Source organism: Nothoprocta perdicaria, unplaced genomic scaffold, assembly GCF_003342845.1.
Source record: "Nothoprocta perdicaria isolate Ctin4 unplaced genomic scaffold, notPer1 scaffold_0, whole genome shotgun sequence".
Taxonomy (NCBI): domain Eukaryota; kingdom Metazoa; phylum Chordata; class Aves; order Tinamiformes; family Tinamidae; genus Nothoprocta; species Nothoprocta perdicaria.
Window position 1 is genome coordinate 10,733,328 of NW_020454092.1, and position 24,404 is coordinate 10,757,731.

The 24,404-nt window shown below is 43.7% G+C and overlaps 1 protein-coding gene across 1 annotated transcript in view; it reads left to right on the plus strand.

The window, feature by feature from the left end:
* Positions 1-24,404, plus strand: part of KALRN (kalirin RhoGEF kinase) — a 464,489-nt gene that overhangs the window by 263,483 nt on the left and 176,602 nt on the right. The window contains exon 11 of the mRNA XM_026054352.1: positions 11,724-11,915. Coding sequence (XP_025910137.1) covers positions 11,724-11,915 — 192 coding nt within the window. The remainder of the gene's footprint in view (positions 1-11,723; positions 11,916-24,404) is intronic.

Consider the following 24,404-nt stretch of genomic DNA (forward strand, 5'->3'; position numbering starts at 1 on the left):
TTAGTATTGGAAATCTCACTGAAATTTTCACTTTTAGATGGAAGTTTTACCTTACCTGAATGGTATGTGAGAACCATTGCCATCTAAAAGCTTTTGATTCCCTCTAATCATTATTCTTTTTTGCTCTCCCTCTTGGCAGGTCAGTGGGTTATCAAACTGTGCCTATCGATTCAGGAAGATTAACTGCAGCGATGTCCAAATCTCGTTCCTAATGGTGGTGGATTAGGACTGTGCAGTTTGGGGAGCTGCTGCAAGCAGGAGGGCTCCAGGGAGAAGGTCCCAATGTGGACCTGCCCGGAGTTTCTGCTTTGTGCCTCTAAGAGGGCAGGGGAATGGGCAGCCCCCAAGTGCACCACCTGCCCTGGCAGTGCCCGTGTTGGACACGGTGCCTTTGTCCTGCAGCAATCCCGAGGCATGAGCGCGCTGCTCCGCAGATGCTAGCGAGGGCAATCGGGTGGAAGGTTCTCCCTCAAGGAGATACAGATCCAAAATTCAGGAACAAAGACAATTTTCAAGGACAAGKTTTAGGTCTCCGTGCTTATTGTACAGGTATTCTGGGAAGAGACCGACTTGCTCCGACTGGTGACTGTGCCRCAGAGGCTGGAGAGCGTTGCGCTGCCAGCTGCAGGGCAACGAGCTTGTGCTGAAGGGTGGGGAATCCAATTCAGGGGCTATCTGCACTGAGAGGAGGGTGCTTTGCAGTGCTATCACCCCCCCTACATCTTTTCCTGTGCAGTTCCCTAATTGTCCAGATTACGGGACCAGATCGGGGCTTCCTCCCCCACGCATCTGGTTTTCCTCTAAAGGAAACCAGGTCATCCAGGGGATAAGGGCGCGAGGGAGCGGGGCTGGGAGGTGCCTGCTGCGCAGCGCCCACGCGGCCCTGAACCCAGCTGCAGGGGTGCTGCGCTCTGCGCCCGCATTGGGCACTCGAGCTCTTTAATAATAGCACTACTTGTATTATGTGGATGTTACAAATGTTTTGAGGCAGTATTCTGCCCACTTTTTATTGCCTACAAGCCCGTCGGTAAAGCCTCTTGCCCCACGTGGARCTGAGATCTCGTTTACTCCAGTGTAGAAACAGGGCAACATCAACGAATTTATGGCATTCTTCTGGGACTAAATGCGTGTGAACAGGGACAACAATCCTGCCGTACATACATAATGCACTTGTTGATTCAGTGCGTGCAATCCAGCCATTAACACTCCTTTCCATAGCTTTGCTCTGTGAGGTCTGGTTTTGCATAAGCAAGGCCCAGGAAAGCCCTGGCTTGTGTCACTGTGGAAATGGCCCTTGGTTTGCAGCRCTTGGGCGCCTTTGTTTAGTGCCTGGTGCAGAGCACACTGCACGAACAGGTTCCCCTCCCTTGCCGCTCCTGCCGCACTAGCGGAGAAACACTAAGATTGACACAAGAAAAGGGAGCAAAACGAGCCGTGTCACGGCACTGCATTTAACATGAGGCTTGTTTGGGGAGGGAGAAATTGCAGGATTTGCAGAAAGGCAGGAACTGAGACCGGAGGTGTTTCTGAGCTGTCAGAGAATATGTTCACCCATGTTTATCTAACGCGGTTGCTGTATTAGTATGCAGCAAATAGAACAGAAACCAGTATGTGCTGCAGCGATCACAGCAGCCCCGTTAACGTGCAGCTGCGTCGAGCGTTTCGCCCCGCGCCCCAGAGCTGCTTTTGCCACCCACCGGTCCCTCCTCTTGCTGCTRTTACAGAGATCCCCATCTCGGCAGCAAAGGGAGGAGAGGCCTCGCGCTTCCCTCGGAGTACTGGGAGGGCTCACTGGAAAAACGCATGGCACGAAAAGGTGCTYGTGACACATTCATTTCAGGGAAGTAGAAATGGAGCCTCCACTTTAGATGCATCAACCCAAGAGCTCCAATGGATACACTGRAAAAAACAGTGAAATTAAGGGTGTTTGTGCAGAGATGAGAGATGGCCAAGAGCACTGGGTTCTGGTGTCCACCTCTATGTTGTTTTGCCTATGGCCAGGATTTATATTGACATCTAGAACTCAGGTTTGCCAGTGCCCACCCATCAAAAGGGAGTCCAGGGGAGACCCGAAACCCGCTGTGCTCCACATTGCAGCAATTTACCTGAAATAGATATTACRGGGGAAAAGATTTGGTATAGTTTCAGCATTGATACCTGGGGCTTGTTTTAGGCTCAATATGGAACAAATTGAATGTGCTGCAAAAACAAGGACTAGCTCTTTGTGTCCACCCCAAAAGTAATGCAAAGAAACACTGCCCAGCCAGAACGTGTTCCCACGTTCCCAGAACGTGGTATTGTAAGAAGTAACAATTGCTGATTTATTCCGTGAGATGACAAGCTGTCCCTTCGACTGTCGACCCCTTTCTGAAACCTTTCATAGATTTACTGGGGCCAAACACAATTCCTCGGGGTGCACGGAGCCATGGGCCAAATTCCTGCCCGGCTGCTGCCGGGTCTCCCAAACCGACAGAGGAGCAGCAGCCCCAGCAGAGAGCCTGTGAAGACGCATCCGCTGCCGACACCTCAGGCAACTCTCCGGAGTGTGTGTCCCTTTGGGCTGGAGAACGGGGGCAATAGCTCAGGCAGCTGTTGGGAATTTGGGTTCCTTACAGTGCCGGGCAAATGTGGGACAGAGAGAAGGAGGCGCCTGGGAGCACAGCAGCGTCTGATGTGTGGGCCAGCGTAGGGACACAAAGTAAGGAGGTTATTTTGGAGTGGGGATGATGAGGGGAGTCGGAATTGGTGTGCAGCAGCCTGGCGTGCTTGCCTTAGGGACGGGGCACAGGCCCAAATCCTGCTTTGGCACAAAAATGGGACGATTCCAGGCCAGCAGGCAAAGAGAGATCGTAGAACAACCCGAAGAGCTTTTCTGTGATCGCTTTGTTTTATATGATGTCCAGCCTTATCATTGGAGGCCTGATTTAGGCTTTTTGGAGGAAGAGGGAGGGCCAGGGAGAGAGGAAGGTTTGGCGATGTTATCTGAACAAGGAATGCGCAGCAAAGCTCTCCGGATTTGGCCCAGTTTTTGTAGCAGAAAGTTTGGCAGATGCTGACTGCAGAGGCAGTATCTCCTATGGCTGCAGTATTCTTGGAGATCTACCACATGCCAACAATTTTATAGCATGAGAATTTCTGGTGGGAATATGGTTTCGTACCAGACTTCTCACTGTAAGTCATTATTAAAATAGACTTATCTCAAATCATGTGTGGCCTTCTAATAAGAGCCAGAAATGAATAGATGTTGTATTTCCAAAACTTTGTTGTGATTATGGGTAACCTGAATTGAATTTCACACACTAGACCACATATTCAAGATGCATTCTATATAAATGCTTTCTGATGAGCATGAAAAATGTTAAATTCAATCTGAAACTTCTCTAATGTTTATGAATATCTAGTGTAAAAATACAGCTCATTTCTTCTGTAGTAGTGTTTCCTTTTATATTTCCTATTTCAAATATGCAGTGCATCTCGCCAGCTGGTTCAGAAGATTTTAATCTTCTTAAGTTTTAGGGAAGACAAAGCCCTTGCTCCACTTTGCTTTAGTGCTGCCTCGAACAACTAATTTGATGGGTAAGCTGTATAGGCAATTCACATGTCATGGAAATAACAGCGGCGAAAAATTGGTTTATATATCTAATAAGTTTCAGAGAATGGTTTCTACTCATTTGAAACAAATTCCAACTTGTAAACCATGACAGACAGCCGAATTAATGTTGGCAGTGAAGAGGCTCAGAAGCCAAAGGACTGTTTCACTGAGCCGCTCCTAAGGAAGCTGCTTTGGAGTGAGATGAAATCAAAGTTACTTCAACTTTATYTGAAATTGGGAAGGGGCCTTTTACGTGTGGATAGTGGAGGGGCATTTTTGGTCAAATTATCTGAAATCCAGAGAACAGAGGGAGACTGAAGTRATGGGCAGCTGTTATCTCACCAGCCCTATTCACAGGGTATGTTGAGAAACCCACTTATTTTGCACAGTGAAAATGTCCAAATTGTCAGCAAAGCAAAGGATTAAAGCTTAATTYTGTACATTCCTCCAGTTCCTGTGGGGAGTTCTGTAGATCAAGACTTCTTAAATTGCTTCCCACAAAGCAAAAAGAGGTTTGTATTTCTGCCGCTTTTACTGCAGCTCCTTTGAGGCTGCAGATGAGATTCTAGTGCCATCCTGCAGTGATGTACACTCATGTTACCTCGAGAGTGTATGTTGTTTCTCTGGGAAGAGGTGCACTAATTACATGCCTTATATTCAACATATGCTTAGGCATTTACTTAATACAACAGCCTGCACATATATACTCATTAAAGTAAAACAAATAGGAAAAGGAGAATGGACCAGGCTCCAGGTGAAGCCTTTGCTAGGTATAGGGGGCTCTTTTTGCCTAAAAAAAGACTGAGAAATCTCTCCTCCTTTGCAACAAAGGTTAAGGTAATCTTGCAGCACTTAAAGTCTCCCGGGGTGGTTTGAAAAGCCTAGACCTGTGTCAAAAATGACTTATAGAAGGAAATAACWTAGGAAGCGTTCAGAGCCAAAGCCCAGCATGCACAGACTGCGGCAATGGTAGAAAAAGCCAGTGAGGGTTTAGTTGGTCATACGGAGCTGAGAAGTTGACGTGCTCTGTGCACCTGCTGTGTACCAACACACGTGTGGGGATATAATGTATGATGTTAGATGGCATTTAAAACATTATTTCATTACACGTTTCACTGGTGCTTCATTGAAAGAGATGTGATTACACCGGAGTTAATTAGTGCGATTGTGATAATTGAGTATTCTCGACCTGATGCGTGACTGCACTCCTAATGGAGATGGATGGTTGATATGATAAAGTACACTGTAAGTGATTTCTTTTAACCTAAGATTGGTACTCAATATTAAATAGCATAAATACTTTGATTAGTGAACGTATTTTCAGATGTTAATTCTACTCTTGCTTATTTTATAAGTTTGAAAGGCTTAAGTAGCTTTTACATACACCTTGTCTGGGCTTTCAGCACTTGATGCAATGTGTCATTGTCATTCTTTTAAATTTCATGCCTGTTTTTATGTAAACCCTGAGAAAAATCATAGATAAAACATAATGGTGCGTGTAAAAATACCTTGTTCTTGGCAGTGGTTAGTAAGGATGCTGTGCAGTATTCATGTTGTCATTTCTTGGAGACTGTTTCTTTCTGATTCATGCTGAAAGGTCCCTCATGATTAGGTAACCTACTGAAATCATGGAATTACTGGAGGAATAAAGCACTAATTAGCACCAGCCTGGCATTAGATCTAGCCTCCTAGCCATCTGAAATTGGGGAGCAATTTCACATTCCCTAAACCTGCAGATTTTCCTGAGCTAAGTTTCAAAGGTCGCTGAGGAAAGTAATAACGGGTTAGTAGATACAGAGGCTCAACAAAAAATAACAGAGTGGAGATCGTGAAGATCACTTTGGGGAAAAAATAATATATATATTTTTAAAGATAAAAAAAAAAAAAAGCATTTAAAACATTGCAAGCTCACCCCGGACCTGCAAGGAGAGATGAGTGGTGTGAGGACCCTGCACACCCACGCAGCAGCTGCAGAGGTGGCTTGTCAGGCAGCTGGGAGGGACGTCTCCGTGTCCCGTCTCCGTGTCCCGTGTCCCCAGCGGCAGCGCCRCGGGGCCGGCCCCAGGCCCCTTCCAGGCACTGCCATTCCCCCGCGGCACTGACGGATAGGTGCAGGCTGGAGAAGAGGAGCGATTCGGTTCAGATCGTGAGAAGCTGGTATTTAAACACCCACTTGCACTCACAAACATCCTCAAGGCTCTCATTTGGTAAACTACTTAAACAGATAGGAATATTATTTACTCATTTCGAGGCAGGTATCCTCGAATGTTCCTCCCAGCTATGGCCTGAGAGCTGTGGAGATGAATGTAGCAGCTCTGTGTGCTTGAAGAGCTGAGATTTCAAGGGCAGTGTAAGGCAACATGAGACAAAATTAGGACAAGAAAGATTTAAGATGAGTTGCTATGATTAAGGGGAAAAGAGTCTTCTAAAAACAATGGAAAGGTTTTTTTGTTTGTTTGTTTGTTTGTTTTTTAAAGAAAAGATCTGCAGAAGTTTCCATTCCTTTCCAGGGTGAAATAGGGAACAATCCTGTGCCAAGAGAGTGGATGGCTCAGGAGCTCAGAGAGATTCTCTGCCTTGAACTCCTGTAATACCTGGGAAAGCCTGTTTTGAATTAGAGTAATAAGGTACAAGCAAGMATATTGATCTTAATTTGATTATGCAAAACTCAGACCGAATAAAATCACATCTAACATTCAATCACCGTATGCACTTAGCCAGTGCCTTCCTTTAGGGAGAGGGAATTTTGACAAAGATGGATGCTTCCTCAAACCTCTCTTTTATTTATCAAAGAAATGCTTCATTGTGCTCCTTCGGCTTAGGCTGAGAATATTAAATTGCTAGAGATAAAACTCTCAAACACAAGCGCGAGTGTGAGAGCATTTAACCTAAACAAAAGGCTAGAGCTATTTTAACATAGTGGCTTAAACAAAGAATCCGATAGCAGTAATCAAACTTCATAATTAAGGATAACAGGAGATTGTAAGGATTGAGAAGAGGAGCAGAATGAGCTGCATGGTTAGCGCTTTGTGAATGTGAGTCGGTAGTTTCTGTGGGGAGGAGCATTCCCGGTGTCTGCACACAGAGCGGGGGTCTGAGGCCTTTGCAGGGCTATTTTTAGTCCTTACCCATTTTTATCTCCTTCTGTGATCCTGTCTAAATGACTGGGAGGCTGACCCAGTTCTCAGTGAATCTGTATGAGCGCTTTTCAGYGTTTGCAGCGAGAGATGGGTCAGGTTTTGAACTTCCCGTCTCGACATCCCATCTTTGCGGCAGGTGTAATAATAGTGGGATTTCATCTTGGGTTTTGATGAGTCGAATCATGACTCCAGTGAACATAAAGGAGACATCATATCAAAGAAAACCCCGTAATTCTCCCCAGCTTCAACCTGCAGGCATAACACGGGATTCACATCACTTGTCTTTAATGGAGAAAATCTGATTTAAGGCAGTAATACCAATTCTTCAGATAGTCAGTATATACTGGCCTCTAGGGAGGCCATCTCTTCCAGGCCATTTAGATGGTAAAGCCTCAGTGACAAAGCTCCGATTCCGTTGGAGCAGTCTTTGCCTGGAACTGCCTTCGCAACCCCAGAACCTCATGAACATGGAGTCACATAGGCCAGGGCCACCTTGGGCCCTTTTAGCACCTCCAGCACATCCTCAGGAAGCGTTTAAGGGTTACAGTGTGTTTTAACATGTGAGTGTAGCTAACTACCTGCACCTCCTCTGCACCTCGATCTTCCAATGCTGACCACCCTGCAGAACTTGGAGATGGTCAACAGGAAAGTTCCATGTAATAGAGAGCTGCAAGACACCGTGAGGGGAACGTTGTGGAAGCAGTTTGCCCACATCTGGGCTGCCTTTAGATGCACTACCATTAAATGCAGTTATTTTCAATGTGATCTTCTTAGGACCATACAACAGTAAGCTAGTTACAGGTGTGATTGCTAGGACTAGAGGAAAACTCCACATAGAATCATTTTCTGAAAGTGCACATAAGTCCAAGTCAAAACGCTGCACAAAACTGATTGATAACTTTAAAAATGGGCTGTGGGCTAGGAGAAAAGCACAAATATAGGTATAGGATTATTAATGTTTTCCATGATTTCTAAAAGAATTGTTCAGAGTAGTGTTTTTTAAGAGGCTACAATATTAGACTTCTTTAGGCTGTAGTACATACCATAAATAAGAAAGGCAAGGTAATTCTATGCTGCTATCCCTAACCTCCCTATTGAGTCAGAATTGGCTGATGTATTGTCCACTATCTTTCATGCACTTTTAATGAGGAAAAATACACCAAATTCTTTCAAACCTCAATTGCTTTTCTTCTGCGAGTTTATACTGAGCATTGCCCTCCCTGTAGCAGATGGGCCAGCCGTGAAGTGCATGCAGCCAGTGCTACCCAGGGTTACATAGGCTCATCAAAGATTTACCTCTGTAGCACAAGGCTTACGAGCAAAGCAAGGTTTGCTTCAACTTAAAGGAAGTCTCTTAGGCAGTTTGCTGAAGGAGCTGCATTTGGGTAGTGTGCTTTCAATGCAGTGATGTCTCTGTACATGTTGAGCTGAAGAAAGTGCCAAATCTCCGTTGAGATCTGCTGCAAGGCTCAAAGATGAAAATGGATTTTGACATTTTGACATTTATTGGTCTGAAATGCATAGGAAAGTAGGCAATGTACTGAATGTAACAGGGAAATTTCCTATCAGCTTTTTCATAACCCGTTTTTTTTTTTAACATGCTACAGGATATCAGCCTCTTAATAATTAATGAATGAAAGTTATGTGAATCCCRTTAGGAAACATTGCCATGGATCAGATTACAAGCACATCTGATTRTGAATTGTAGAATGAATTGTTATATGAGTTTTGTTAGTCTTTGTCTTCCCTGATCATGCTTTCAGTTTCTTGCAAATAACAAGAAAGGAGAAGATAAAAACCTCCAGGTTCTGACTAAAAGGAATTCCAAAGGCTGTGTTAGAGCCATTTCCATTGTGAAACCTGAAGTGTGCTTTTCCAATTTCTTGTGATTGCAGATTTCATGAGTAAAATAGGTGATTATGCAAGGGATTATTAAGAGATTTGAAATGAAAATTGTTTTTGTGCTTTAGATGGTGCAAAAGAAGTGCCTAACACCAGCTAGCAGAGAATTTCAAGGATTTGCATACAATAGATAGTTAATGCAATTTAGAAAAAAAGCCACCACACTACAGCTGACCCCACACTGCCTAACAACTTTCAGAGAGCATATGACAGCGTAATACAAAGGTTATTTTTCTGTGGAACTGGTATTGTTCTAGTTTAACAGGAATTAATTTCCACAGATCCACAAATGAAAGAGAGATTCTGTGTGTAGGTCTTCCCACAGGAGGGACCAGCTGGTGCTGGTGTTGCTTTCCTCAGGAGGACACAGAAAACCATCCATAGCCCTGAGTTTAGCAGAGTAGAAAATGGTACAGTTACAATTGCCCTTCTAGAAGCAAAATATTCTACCAGGAGTTGCAGTAGCTCTTACCTTCTTCCAAAAGCTTCCAATCTTGATACCATATGGAGCGTTGCCTGGAGCATGTGCTTCTGGGAGATGCTTCTGGGAGATGCTCCTGCATCTCAGAAGGGCTGGGAATCTGAAATAACCTCTTTTAGCTGGGGGCAGCAGGATGAAGAGGCCTTCATACAGGAAGATCCATTATGTATTTTTCTTCAGCATGGGACTTCATGGGACTTGATTCTGTGTTCAGTTCTCTCCTCTGGCTCCCTGGTGCAGTCTGGTTTAGATTCCACCAAAAAAGTGCTTCAAAAGTGCACATGGGGGTCTCTGCTTGGAAGAGCTTAGAAGCAAGACAGTGAGTTGAGGAGGAAAAAGAGAAAATGTGAAGCAGAAAAGCAGTGCAGCGTTATAGTGCCAACATGGGGTGAAGCCCACAGGTTCAACATAGCTTTAGTAAGACACTTGTAAGGAAATACTGATGTACAAMATGTTTTGTACACATCACAATTTTACATGCACTTATAAAAGCAAATAAACAGACCAAACAAATGAAAATAGGATAGACTCTCACCAAATAGCTAATCCCTAGCTTATTCGGCCTGAACTATATTTATATCCCTGACATGGGATGAATGAATCTGTCAAGCTCTGGAGTTCAGGGCAACTTTAGTTAACTCCCAGGTGTGGCTGCTTCTCTGAAATGTGTCTAAACRTCTTGAATCTGCAGTGCTGCAGTGCTGAGCTGGAAGGATCCGGCACCCAGCCTTGCTTCTAGAGTGGCAGGAATGAAGCCAGTAGCTTTTTTCCTGTGAACAAATTCACCCATTTCTGAAGCCTGGAGACTTAGTTAGGAACTAAGTCGGCACAAAGGAGGAAAAAAAAAAAAGAAGAGCAAAAACTTCACTTGCTCCAAACAATTTTGGAAGGTGATTGTTCAGAARGGATGCTATAAAGTGATACTGGTCCTTGATTTAGATCGTATTAAATGGAACTTCAGGAATGTGGGGGTTTTTTGTTTGACTTTTTTTTTTTTTTTCAAATTGCTATTGGTAAACAAAACCATCCAGAATATGTTATATGTTCTTCACTGTCCAAAAGGAAAAATGCAGATATTGTATATTTGTAGTCAGCCCTCAGAAACTGGGAAAATGGACAGTGAATTAACCATTTTCTTTTTGCTTTCCATAACAGCAAGTATTTGCCCTATTAAACATTTAGAGGCAGATGTTCTTTCTTTGTATTCAATATTTTCTCAAGCAACAACTATTGACTGCAGCAGGTGCAAGAACAGCAGCACTTTATCCATGGCTTTTGAGTTTGACTGTGTTCCCCTAATGCTCCATGCTATGTGTGTCCATAGGTTCTATATRTATTTTGTTGTATATATCCAGTTAATGCACGTTTAAGCTGAGGAGGATTCTCAATAGGATTTTTGGAAGGAAATTGCTATATATAATTCTGCTTCCATTGATGGGAAGAGTAAAATTCCAGGTGGGAGCAGTTCTGAAGATCCAACCAAGTACTTGAAATTCCCTTAAGCTGATATCTGCTCTCTTTTTATTTGCTCATTAAGTGTTGAGCGCTATGGAGTTATTGGCCTCAATCTGAGTAAAGAAAGCTCATCCGTGGCATCAAGGGCCATTGACTCTAAGCTTTGTACAAATACCACTGATCATGAATAACCTGTAAGACTGTATGTAATTCCTGGCTATGAAGAAGATAAGCTGCAGTCCCTCTACATTTCTACTGAGATCTTCTGGTGGATTCGTTCAGTGGAATTCTCCAGAGACGAAGAGAGGAAAAGGATGGGCAGGTAGCTTGTTAGCTGAGCTAAGCTTTGATGGAAGGGGATTCCACCTCTGCATTTCCAGCCTAGCGTGTTTTGGGTACATCACTTAGCTCCTGCTTCCTTCACTTGCTTCTCTATAAAGAAGGGGTAAAATATCTTGGGTCTCAAGGATAGAGCTACAAGGGTAAATCTGTTCAGGAYGGTGAAGTGCTTAAAATGTCATGCAGTGGAAGGCAGATAACAGACCTTGGACTGGAAGTGATACTTGCAGGGCAGTTTGAGTGTTTGACCCTGGGAGGCTAAAAAAGAATGGTTTTACTGCTGTTAGAAATACAGTGCAGAACAGTGAGGACAAATCACAGAAGCAGTTTGAAGATACAGTTTTCTCAGGTTATCCCACAGAAGCCCTTGAAAGGCAAATATTTCTTGAGGCTGAGATGTCTCAGGCTTGTAAGGTTACCCGCTGTAATATGATAGTCATTGGGAGACCTTTCCAATGTGCTTGTGGCCGCGTGTCACGTGAAACACCATTGGCCTGTGAGGTGGTTAATCCCTCTTGCTTCCTTCCATTATCTTTGAGAAGTTCCAGGGGGCTTGGGAATAAACAAGTGCACAGTCCTGTGCTGGGGTGGTGTGTTTCGAATAAGAAGCTATTTTGTACTCAGGGACCAGGCTCTGGGGCTTTGTGCACGCTGCTTTCACAGATGGCAACATCAGTAAGAATTATTATTATTGTTTTAAAACTCCAGTAATCACTGGCTTTCGTACCTTGTAAAGTGTAAGCAGCTTGTTTGGGGGGGTTACCTGGCACAGTTGTATTACTCATACCCTGTTCCTCGCTTTGTTTGTTGGTAGAATACGTACACCAATGCAGACAAGCTCTTAGAGGCTGCAGAGCAGTTGGCTCAGACTGGGGAATGTGACCCTGAAGAGATCTATAAAGCAGCCCGGCATCTGGAAGTTCGGATCCAGGACTTCGTGCGAAGGGTGGAACAGAGAAAGCTTCTCTTGGACATGTCAGTCTCCTTCCATACCCACACCAAAGAGGTAAGATGTGTATGATGGAATTTCTCTGTATTGCAGTGCTGCAAGAATTTGATGCTGGGCACAAGCTGAAAACTCAAGTGATGCATCTTCATCACGCAGGGCTGATATCCAGTTCATTTGCTATAGATGAGCAGCTGTTGTAAAGAGGAAACAAAATGTTAATGAAACTTATGAATGCTGTAGTACAGGAAAATAGTATCTAACAGATCGTGTGGTGTTTAATTCACAGCATATTGCTGTAAAGTGGGCAGTGTTTGAGTCTCTTGTGAGAACATCAGTAAATATTAATGTGTTAGATATAGGCATGTTTAGAGGATGATAGGAAGTCTAGAAGCGATTCCAGTTTAATGCAGTGTTAATGAATGTGGCCATTATTATGACGTGTTACTAGAAATCCTACATTGCTTAATGAGGTGACTTCACTTTGCAGAATTAGGGGTAAAGAGCAAACGGCCACTTTCTGCTTATGACAATTCAGTGAGAACCCAAATAAATGCCGTTTAGCTTAATTGAAAAGTACCCAGAGATAGGGCTGTCTTGCCAGAGATGCAGCGGACAGGACATCAAATGGGAGGCCACGGGGGATGTAATTAAGGCATACTTCACATTTTTCTGCAGACGAAAGGGCATTCAGTGATGAGTGACTTTTAAAGATAGGCTTTCTGCTGAGAGAGATGGAATTAGGCGGGGTGGTTGTTTTCATGCTCTGTAGCATCTGTTTGCAACAGCACTCTTGATCAGAAAGATGCTCATAGAAGCTGAACGCTTTGCCTGTGATGGTTGATTTCCATGTTACGAACCAGCTGCTTATAGTAGACTTGAGTGTGTGTGGTAGTCCCCATGAGTGGGGTGGATGCACACATCCATATGTATGGAGAGGATAGCTGGAATTACAGTGTGTCTGTTATAGCTGTTGGTAGATGAGGGTTTTCCTCTTAAATCCTGCTCTGCAATATACTAAGCTTTAAGCTTGTGAGTAGTGCTGTTGTTTCCAGCATAGCTCAGAGACTTGCAGCTACCCTGCTTTGCCACGGGGGAAGCTTAATTGGTTATTTCCTAAATTAAAATTATTTCATAAGGGTTTCCTTCCGTGATTAACCTTGCTTCACCTGTGCAGGTGGTGGCTAGTAACACTAAGATAGACAGAACTCCAGGAAGCTGCTAATATTGTGTGTTTTCTATGACCTAGTTTTCCTCTGACGATTACTAACACCGTGTAGCCTACTGTGGGCTTGGGAGCTCCAACTCTCCAGTATGGATGCGTTTGGGTTGCAGAGCAATATTCACCTCTGCCCTTTGTCAACTGGAAGAAATCACAGACTTCAATCACCTGGACTTTTTTTAATGAGCCCAATTTTGGTGTATAAAGACACAGATGTACAAGAGTGCCCCTTTTTTGGAATGTAATAAAAAAACAGCCTTTTGTAGCATCATCAGTACTGCCTGGCCCTGTGCCCAGCGGTGAAGGGCGGCCCTGCGGAAGAAGGGGAGTTTCCTCTTCCTCAGCCTGTGTTCCTTGAAGGAAGGAATTCCACAGGCTGCGTCCTTCTCTGGCAGGTGCCTGTGCCTTGGAAGCACTGGTGTGAGCTGCATAACCCAACAGCTTCTTTCCTAAGAAAACTAAGTGAAAAAATTGGTGCAGTTTTAACATTTGTCTGCCAGCTGTGAGGATCCCCCCAAAGAAAGTGAAATAACTGAAGAATCCTGAGGGAACCTGCTGCAAAGAGCAAATATTAAAACTAGGGAGGCTAAGCACATGTTTGGAGCTTCATTTGAATTTTTTTTTATGCTATAAGTAGTTTGGCCCAAGTGGAAGTGACTTAAGGCCTTCCTTGGGCCTTGAAATATATTGTAAAATGGRGAGTTAATCAGTGTAATTGTTGTTCTTCAACACAAAAAGAAAAACAGCTAGCTGAACTCCTCCAAAACATAGAAATATAGATTCCTTTCCTATGTCAGCTTTCCTGTGATTGTGTTTATGCTCTTTCCCTGTTTCTTACCAACTAGTCTCAGCTGATTCCTTGCTGGGACCCTGGGGACTCTGCAGGCTCTAGCTGGTGCCTCCCTGTAGACACTTGCRCAGATGGGTTCACTCTACAGCTGCACCATCTTTACTCATTTTTGGAAGCTGTTTAAAAATAATTCCACACTAGGCATGTTTCTCCATATCAGCTGGGGTTTCRGTCCAACAAATATAACACTAGATTCCAGTTTAAATGTCAGGATTTATCAAGTAATATTCTCTTTAAGGCAGTGGCACTTTTAGTTGAGTAAAAGAAATAGTTTGGAGGCAGATCTTAAATTCTAGCACATGTCAAGTCAAGTCAAAAAAGAAGCCTTTGGTGCAGCAGTAACAAACAGGGACATCTGAGATCCATTGCTGGTGGTTTTCCAGGAGGCATTCCAGTTAGAGGGCCAGCACATCCCGCTSTGATTAACTTGGCCCCTCCTGCCGCTGTGGGCTGTGCTGCCCACTCAGACCTTGCACAGGGGAGCCCCTTGGGGCTCCAGGAAACCCCGAGGCTGGCATGTTAACACATGTTTAACACCTGACATGCTTTGCATTGTTCGAGAAGGGATTGTTAATTACTTCATCATCGTCGTCATCATCATCATCATYATTCATTTCAGCCTTTGTAATTCTGAAAACTGTTTTTTAAACTATTCTCTTATATCCTTAAAAATGAATAAACAGTTGGCTTAGTGTTTTCTTGGCAATAATGCAGGAAACTATGGCCTAGATGAATTTTTCATCTATATTTCCCAGATTCTCTTTATTTCTTGATATATGAACCTACTGAGAGAGAATTGGTGAAAGGGAAAATTAAGTAGAAAGAATCAGTCTTACTGACAATGCATTTATGGGAATATTCTGAATATCTTCCTGCAACAAACATGTCACTTCTTATAATCTTCCTAGCAGAGATGAATCAGTTTTCTGATATGATAAATCCCAGCCATGTGGCTGGGTGCATCGGCTGTGATCTCCTCACCCCTTCACCTGTGCTCTGCCCACTTAGCCCTGCAGCTGACTATGGACATTCCAGCAGCTGAGAGACTTTCCTCCTGTTTTCCAAAGTTGTCTTGTAAAGGAAATGCTCCCCTTTTGTAAGCCTGTTGGCCAGCATTTCTTCAGGGCAGTATTAGTGGTGAATTAAGGAGTTAYGGAAGTCCAGCTATCCCAGAGCAATGAGATACACACTCCACACCCCAGCAGACTCCAGTCACTGTTTATTTTGTGTGAAAGTACTAGGCAGTTTCCCCACGGCAAGCACTGATTTATATCATTGGAGGAATATAGAAAAGACTAGCAGTAAAACATTACAATAATTAAGTTTTAAAGTGACCTTATTGTAAGAATGCATGCAGTAAGGTGGAATGATTGTGTTTTGGTTAAGGCAAAACATAAATTTAAAGCAGTATCCAAAGCGATTGCATTGTAACTCAGGAGTAATGCAAATGTCCTATTGCCAGGCATATAAAAGAGATGTTGTGTTTCACTGTCCTGCAGTATTCATTATGCTCTTTTAGTTTATAGTTAGTTAATATTTTCATGCCCTTTTAGGCAGAAGCAGGCCTGACAGTGAGAGCTGAACCCTGCTACCCTGGGAATCAAATCCAATTATCTGTATGGCAGGGCAAAGTTACAAATTATTGTCAATGGGATAAAGGCATTGAACAGACTTGTACCTGAATCATTTCTCTGAGGATTAAGTGTGATTGAATTCAGGTTATTTCAGATCTGGACCAATTATTGGCAGGATTGCCAGATCTCATAATTTTATTTCAAATCTCATGATAGTTAATGTTTTTCTGTGAGCTCTCAGCTGCTAAGATCAAATGATGATACAAGATTCTTGGCTGTCATTCTGCTTGAAAGAGAATAGTTTCTGAGCCTTCTACAGAAGAGGTTGCACATGTGGTAAGTTCTCACTCTGAAGACTCAAACCTCAAGGCAAATAACAAAAACATCCTTTCTTTCTACATTTCTACCTTTCTATCTTAATATTTTACATTGTTTTTGTAGTTTCCTACTTGTAGTCCTGAAGAATATACTTTACAATTCCAGGTATAAAAAAGTAGACATAAAAGGACACTCTTAACATCTCTGTATCATTAAAAACTTGTTGGTGCTTTAATCATCAACATAGGAAGGCCTGGCAATGAGTTTTTGTCAAGCAGGTGTTGAGGTGAGGGGATGATCCTATAGACCTGTATGTCATATTTGCATGCAAATATATTTTTGGCTCCATCAACAGGTTTTTAAGCTTTTAGGGTTAATGTCTAAGAGCAAGCATTTGCACCTAGCTGTGTTCTCTTCTACATGCAGAAGGAAAGGTTTGCTGTCGTGTTACCATTTGTATTAGCTGATAGCGAAGTTGCTGRTATAACAGCAAAGAGGAACCTCACTGGATTTAAATCCATATATAGTATATGGGWCATACCTGGAATACAAAGCAATTCTGCAGGTGCTTCCTAGGTCTCCAGGGCATTAAAAACATATTGCTAACACCTCTACATTTTCTCAATTCTCCGTGATTCCCAGACGGTAAACGTGGGAATCCCAGACGTGATTCCCAGGTGGTAACCTTTGCTTTGCCTTGAGCCTTGCAAGAGAAGAGCAGAAGCAGGAGGGGCAGCAACRTGCTCGTCAGGCCACGCACCCTGCGCTCTGCTGGCCCTCGAGAGGCTGGAAGAGCGATAGGAGGAGCTGCTCCATGCTTGCCATTCCTTATAAAACCTGCCAAGTCTAACTGGTCTCCAGAACTGGGAGATGAGTAGGCTCCATAAATATTTAATACTGAAAAAAAAATGAATTGCACAACTCATAGCAGGTTCTTACTGGACATGTGCAAACTGGAATTTGGCAGAAGTCTTTAGAAGGGCAAAACTTGGGCACGTTTTCACAAAGTTGATGTAATATATATTCTTGACATCAAGGCTAAACCCTGCAAAATGCAAAACCCTGGCTTAAAAGCGGGGAGGATCTGGAGCATCCGTGCCAGTAGAAGATTCGTCACCAACACAGACAAAGCAACTCTTTTTTYACTGTCATCTCATTCTGGACTTTTTGCCTCAAAATGCATCAAAAAGTTCAATGTTAGGCAGATGATGTCTTAGGCAGACCTGCTATGCAAAACTTCACTATGAATGGCTTGTCTTAACCCATGAGAGTCTGAGAACAGAGTTCTGGGGCATTAAGTGTCAGACAGCTTCCCATAAAGACCCAAATTCTTCACGTACCCAAGGTCACCTTGYTCACCCCATGGAAAGGGAGCAGGTTTACCCCATCAGTTGGGAACAGCAGCAGAGCTTGACTGCACATACTGCTGCCTTACTTCTTTTTGCTTGATAACGAAAGGCTGTGAAATTAAATTCTCTCTGCTTTGGTTGAATACCATCATTAGGAGATTATTTTAGTGCAGGTCRTTAGTTTTAGCCGGCCTTGGCTCTCGTGCTGTGACAGAGGTACTGGGAAGCAGGGAGCAGAACGCTCCCTTGTCTGAGGCTGCTGCTGGTGACTCCAGCAGGCAGAAGAGGTGATAGGATGAATCAAAGCTAATCATGGAGCAAACATGACAGTGTTTCTGGGGTATATTGTACAATCCTGTCATTTATCGTAAATTGACCCAGGTTTCGCACTGTTACTGTACTTAATAATTTGTTGCTTGACTTTAACTCCTAATATTGACATTTTGGAGCAATCACCCATCAGATAACACAGATTTGTGATGAAGGGGGTAATCAGTTTAGCAATTCCCTTTGCTGGCAGCTTCGAGGAGCTCAAAGAAGCTCTTGCTCGCACTGAATGAACAGTTCCCACACAGCATTTGCCTCACACGCTTCCTTGCTGGAAAGCTGGGCTGAGCGGCACTTTTGTTTCAGCTCCCACACTATGGCCAGCCTTAAAAAAAAAAAAAAAAAAAATAATGTAAGCATAAAGCACTAGAATGACTTGAACTGGCTCTCGCTGTATAAGATTCACTGCTTTGGCATCTCGCATCATGACACCTTCCAGGCCTGGAATGAAGAACCATGTGTCTTGTTGAAAGGCTGCACAGTTTTATTCTTCAACAGGATATAGTTCCCARCTGAGTTGTCCAAAGCTACTTAGAAAATCTGTCTTTGAAAGTATCAGCCCTTCACTGCAGGGCTGCAAAGCACCAAGCCTTAGTGTACGCCTGCTCCAAGGCTGGATGCCGGTTCTATTGGGAGCTGGATCCGTTTGACTGAGGTGGGCTGGGGAGAATATTGTGAGCACTCAACTCAGGAGGCAGTGGGGAGAGAGAGAAATAAAAAGCTTTTATGACRATTTAAGTAAATGCTGCAAGTGTTCAGATCCTAAAGGTTCTGTTATTCCTGTCAGAGATGGATTTGCAGGAAGAGAGCAGGGACATTTGTGAAAGGAACTGCCAGAGCTGCACATACAGGTAACATATATACACATGCTTGTTTGACAGGACTGCTGATTCCTTGGAGAAGACAGATATATTCCATTACTTGCCAGCCTCCCTTTTGGGTAAWTGGGACTGTCAGGAAGGCTCTCCTGATCTAATAAATAAGCTTTATTTTGGGGCYGGGTGTGCAAAAGTTCACCCTGGGTTTTTACTAACCAGTTCCCATGAAGCAAGAAATCCCTCTGCCAGCTCCAGCACATGGGCTGGGGTCTGGCCAAGCTGTGAACATTTAGCAGAGATTCATGCTGCTGGTTTCTCTACAGGGTTAAATGGGGTCTGCAGTGCTAGCAAAGCGCCAAGGMTGAGGAGCCGGAGCAGCTGGGGTGCTGCGGGGGCCCCTCTGACCTGTCTRCTGCTTGTCTCGAAGCAGGGGTTGGTCTTTCATGCAGGATTAAGGAGCTGGATATGGAGAGAGCTGCGGTGTCCTGGCAGCACGTCCCGCTCTCAAGCAGAAGAGTTTGAAGCATGGCCAGGTTGCTGGTGAATAAAAATTCTGCCATCTGTGGTCTTTTAAATAGTGAAACTTCAGGAAACCTCAGTAAAGGTAACCAGAATTAAATGGCTGCAAACAAATAGACTCAATCTCAAGAAATTCAGCCTGCAGCAGAGCAAGGCAGTCGCATGGAAGACAAGTTCCTTCTCATGGTTCTGCCGTGTGCTTGCGTAGACTGCTTTTCGGTTCATGTTTCCCATCTTCGTTTCCCTGATCATTCGGCAGCTTTTGGAGCATTTGCTTTGTTCTCATGGAGTATCAGCAGCAGCTTCAGAGGCTGCTGCGTGTGTTCTGTGCATGATGCTCCAGCACGGGGCCCGGGACGGCAGCCGGAGTGCGGGGCGGTTTGTGCAGCGAGTTCTCATCATCAGAGCCCTGTGGAGATGCCTCTGTAATTCACCCATCACTCAAAAAAACCAACCCGTTCTGTTGCCCTTTAAGTGCATGTGTGCAATGGAGTCTGGAAAACTGGTTTAAAATGTTTAATGTCAGTGTAGTGGTTCAARGTGATGGATTCAGTAGGACTGTTTGGTGAGAGAAGGGTGTGCAGTTTGTTTAATCCCTAGCAAGTTTCACAAYGATCAGAGGTGTCACAAGTGATTTATATCTGCGATTGCCAGGGCAGGGAGGGGAGCTGCACAAAGGCTCCAAGCTGCACAGCAGGGAAGACTGAGAGAGATACAGCAAGTCACAGGGAAAGCACCAAGTGAGGAGCTGGTGCAGCTCCTCTTTGGAAAGCACTGAAATGTTTAGAGTGCTTTAGAGTGTTTAGAGTGAGCTTAGAAGAAAATATAGTATTTCCTGCATTTATTTAAGCAAATTGCTGATTTTGTCATGTATGTTTTGCAGCTATAAGAAGCTGTTCTTGTACAAGGTTGCCGTGTATTACGCTGGTGTAAAGCTGAAAATATGTTTTGATGTAGTAAGTACTTCTTCAAGCTTACACTAGTATGGTCAAGTGCAGAATTCACTTTGCCTAGTTCAGTTTCTGCAGTTAATCACATCCCAATTCATCATTGCAAGTAACTTGCATTAAGATGATGCTTCAAGGGAAATATGTTTTTGCAGTCCCTGATGGTAGCAGGCAAAGCACCGAACAAGCGCGTCTTACTCTTCATTTTTTAAGCCAACTTCCTCTCCTGGAATGAGTAGGCCCTGAATTACATATACATGACCTTGGGCAGGGGATCTGTGTGCTCCCTGATGCAAGCAGAGCTGCCCTGAGCACGTTTCCCTTGGGAGAAGATTACCCTGCGCTGTATCAGTCTGGTCCATGCAGGGCTTGGAACAAGCATCAGATGTTCAGGCATCGCAAATCCTTTTGCCATAGGCAAGGTTACTAATTAAAAGGCTTCAGCCTACAGAAGCACCAGATGCAACCCAACCAAGGATGAATGTCAAGAAATTGGCAAGGAAAAGGGAAAAAAAGCAAGAAAGAGGTTAGGAAGGGATCAGAATTTTTTTCACAGAATGTTCCCTTTCTTTCCACTTGTTCTTCCCAACCAGTTTGGTGATGTCTAACAACATTACATCTTGCAACACGGTGTCTTATCAACCGCATCTTAGTGTAGAAGTTGCATGTTGTGGCATTTCATGTGAAGTGTCTGGTCATATCCCATCCTGACATGTTTTATTGGATATGTTGCTGTGACATGACACTTCACTGGTGGCAACCGATCATGTTACAGCGCATCATTACATATGTTCTATCATACATTTCCATTAACATTTGCATGAGGCCATGAATGTACCTTGGGACTTGAAAACATTGTTGGATTCTGCTTTCGAGTTGTAACAACCATCAGTTCATGCAATTAGGTACAAAAATGAACGTGGGCTAGTGGGAGTTAATTATGCCGAGGAGCACTGTTATCTTCTCCATGTTTGGTGGGGGGAAACCGAGGTACAAAAGCAGTTTCTAAAGGAAGCCGTTTTCGTAATGGCCCAGCACAGGTGCTGAAACACAAGCATGAGCTGAAGTCCTGCCACAAATTAACCTGCTCTGGAAACACGTAAAACCAGGTGCATTTTCCAGACCTTTGATTTCTGCTAGGGTCCGTGTGACTGTCTTTTGCATATTAACTGATATGTCTTTGCATATTAACTGCATATTAACTAGAGGTTACTGCTCACAATGAATTTGTGTAAGCCTGGCTTAGGAGGAGAGGAGAACAGAGTGATGAACATCTCTTTCTGGAGCAATTCTATCTCTCTCAACTCAACCATGGTCCTTTGGACTCCTCTCTTAATTCATGGCAGCTCAGCAGGACCCCCACGAGTCCTTCCTTCCAGGAGGACTTTCCATGAATTCCTCTCAGTTCTAGTCTAGCCTTGGTTGCTGTGATGGACGTGAATTTACTGAGGTAGCTTGAACATCCTTTTGGGGCATGCTCTGCACTATGGGCACTCCTTGGACACTGTGAAGGGGTCGAACACATACCCTGCGTAGTTGTGTGCTTCCTTTAACATCCTTGTTTTGAATGGCTAGCAAAAATATTGCACTGTGGCTATTCCCAAGAATTGAATTGACCTGTTCCTTTTTACTGGTCTCAATACTTAATCTTTCAGACTCTTCTGGGAAGAATTGAAGCTCACTACAGACATTTGCCAATAGCAGTATGTAAACACTGGGCCTTTAATGCTTACTCCAAAGAGGGAGGCAGGGTTTTCTTAGCAGTCTCTGTAGCTTCTCATTTTGTATAAAGTGGTCCCTTGCTCTAAGTGAGAAGCACAGTTTTYAGTTGAGGCACAGGTGTCCTTCAAAGCTCCAGTAAGTGGTTTCATTAAGTGCTTGAGTAAAATGAAGAGTATTGCCTGAAGCAAAGTGGCTAGGAATAAGGATATGTATTGTCTTTTGGATTGACAAAACTGCCTGTGTATTACAGCCRTACAAGGCAAAAAGAAAAAAGTATTTTAAAAAAGTTGCTACCATGTATAAGGSAGCTGACAGATGCTCCACAAAAAGAAGGGGGTTGGGTTCTTGTGCCTTCCCCCCCGCTCCCTCRACTGGTCTAGTTATCAGAGGGGAGCTGTTTTCTGTGTGTGAAGCCGTGGTTACCTTGAGAAATAAGCTGGGATCTTGGAGCTTTTAAGATGCTTCACCATGGACACTGCATGTTATTTACCTTGAACTTTTGTGTAACTGACAACTACAAAATTCATAAACAACTTCAGGGCCATGTGTTGGATTTGTGGCTGGGTCTCTCTGCAGGGCATAATTCAGGTTTAACCACCAATGCATTAGTGTTTCCACATCCAATTAATTACACCAAAGCATAGATCAATTTGCAGGAAGCATAAAGTAATTTTTTGTCTGGATTTTCCGGGAATCTGTATCTTTGGTTCAGAACTCAGTAAGCAGCTTGATGTGGAGGTGATCTCAGTCCTGGGCATGGGCATCAAAACAAGTTTAGTAAAAACCATCACAGCTGGATGTGGAAATGTTGTGTCAGGATTTGAAATGACTGCATCCACCTGCATGTTCCCCCTATGCTGGATCAAGCGACAGGGCCAGCAGTGGTTTGTAATGTCCCTGGGAATGGGACAGGTGTCCATGAACTTTGCTCATGCTAAAAATGAAGGTGGAAAAAATACAAGCCAAAGATCATCCTGTGAAATACTCTAAATTACATTGAAGACCTGAAGCTGTGAACTTAGTCTAAGTAAACTTGCTACTTTGAAGTAAGTCGCAGCATATGCACAAAGTGTCTGATGATTTAGGGTTTTAATAGGATTTTAAAAATCAATTGAGTAGCTGTATTGAAATTAAACATTGAGCCCTAATAGAGACTGATTTTCTGAGTTGTGCTGAACTGAAAAATGCCAGGGTATGATCTCAGTTTTGTTATTAACAGGTCAGCTGGTTTTGGTGTGGTGACATGGAATCTATGGCATGCAGAAATGGCACTCGGTGACAATACATTTCAGGTGCTGTTAATTGCAGCACATAACCTAGGAGGTCTGCGAATCAGGTTCCTATTGCAAATTGTTCCTGGATGATCTTCCTAATCTTATTAATATTAACTGATTCTTTGTATGAGGATTTCCCAGGGATTGGTGGAGTCCAAAGGATTAAAGCCTGAGTCAAGGATGACCTAGATTCTGATAGCTTTTGTTAGGCAAATCCTTACAACCAGGGGTCATGTATGGAGCCATCTGAATTTAATATGAGTGCATGTATTTGAGTGTTAGGTCAGATTAATGTCTCAATTCCAGTTAGGTGAGTTGCTGTTTATGTAGAAGTATTTCAAAATTGCTTTGATTTAGGAGCATATTTGAAAAGTGACTCAGGACCTTAAAAATCAAAAYTTTGGGGGCGGTTCTGAAGACACTTCTGAAGACAGGACTTTCCTCAGTTGCACTGGGTATTGGAAACTCCTTGCTCCTTCCTAACAGGATAATTTCAAGGAAGCGACAGACTGCCAGCAGTGAAGCTGCTTATCTCGCTTCTCTTTTTGTAACGAAAACTCCTTGAGCCTTTTGAGGTTWTCTTAAATAGAAAAATGAAATGTGAAAAAGAGGGCAAAAAAATTATTGAACTAGTTTGCCTCCCCTGGAAGAGAAGGATGATTTACACCCATGGCCATTCTCCTATTCTGTCGTTASAAAGAGAACTGTCACTATGGAGAGCTCTCTTATGTGGATATCTGATGAGCAGGGAAAATAATATTGCCAAAAAACCTGATCCTAGCCTGCCTCAGTCCAGCTGTTCCTACTGCCTGAGTGGGAGCAGGTGTCARGATCAAAACCAGGAAGATGCTGAATGTAACTGATGTGCTTAAAGGCATTAATGCATTTTCCTTTACACTGGCTTGCCCAGGTTCAGCACCTGGAACTCGTGTCACAAATGAAAAATTGCTCAGTTTGGCTATTCAAATGTGTTTTCATCCTTTCATCTGTCTCATGGACCTGGCTACTTAATTATATTATTTTCTTGTATGAATAATTGCCTTTCCTTTGAGACTATAAAAATATATAAATAAACTGAGCAAGATGATACATTTTAGGGCAGGAATAGACTAGGCAATTAGGATTATGTCATTTGTGAATCATTTGTGAATAAATTGAGACTAAGGGGTTCACTCAAAAGCCTTGCTAACCCTAGAGGAAGGCCTTCAAATTCAGCAGCAGTTTTGAGCATCCTGTCCTCAGTGGCTGGTAGCCTCAGCAGGATGAGAGCAGGGCACAGGGAGCTGAGCTCTCCTGTTTCTGATGCAGTCACTACACAGGCCTGGGACAGGGTCAGATTTCAGGGGTTTTGATTTMGATCAGCAAGCCTTTTGCCTGGAAGTCAGGCAAAACTGTGGGATTTGGGCCCTGTTGGTGAGCAGCCCTGTCAGGTGGCTCCTAAACCACCTGTCTCCTGCCTTCCTCGTTGTGGGCGCGCAGACTTCGCAAACTCCGAAGTCCCGCAGGATGAGGACGCRGTGTCCCGCTCGGAGCAGACGTGTTTTCAGGAGCTCTTCCGACACCCCCACACGGTGCCCATCTCCTCCTGGGGATGTGCCATGGCCTCCCCGCGAGGCAAACGGCTCCGCA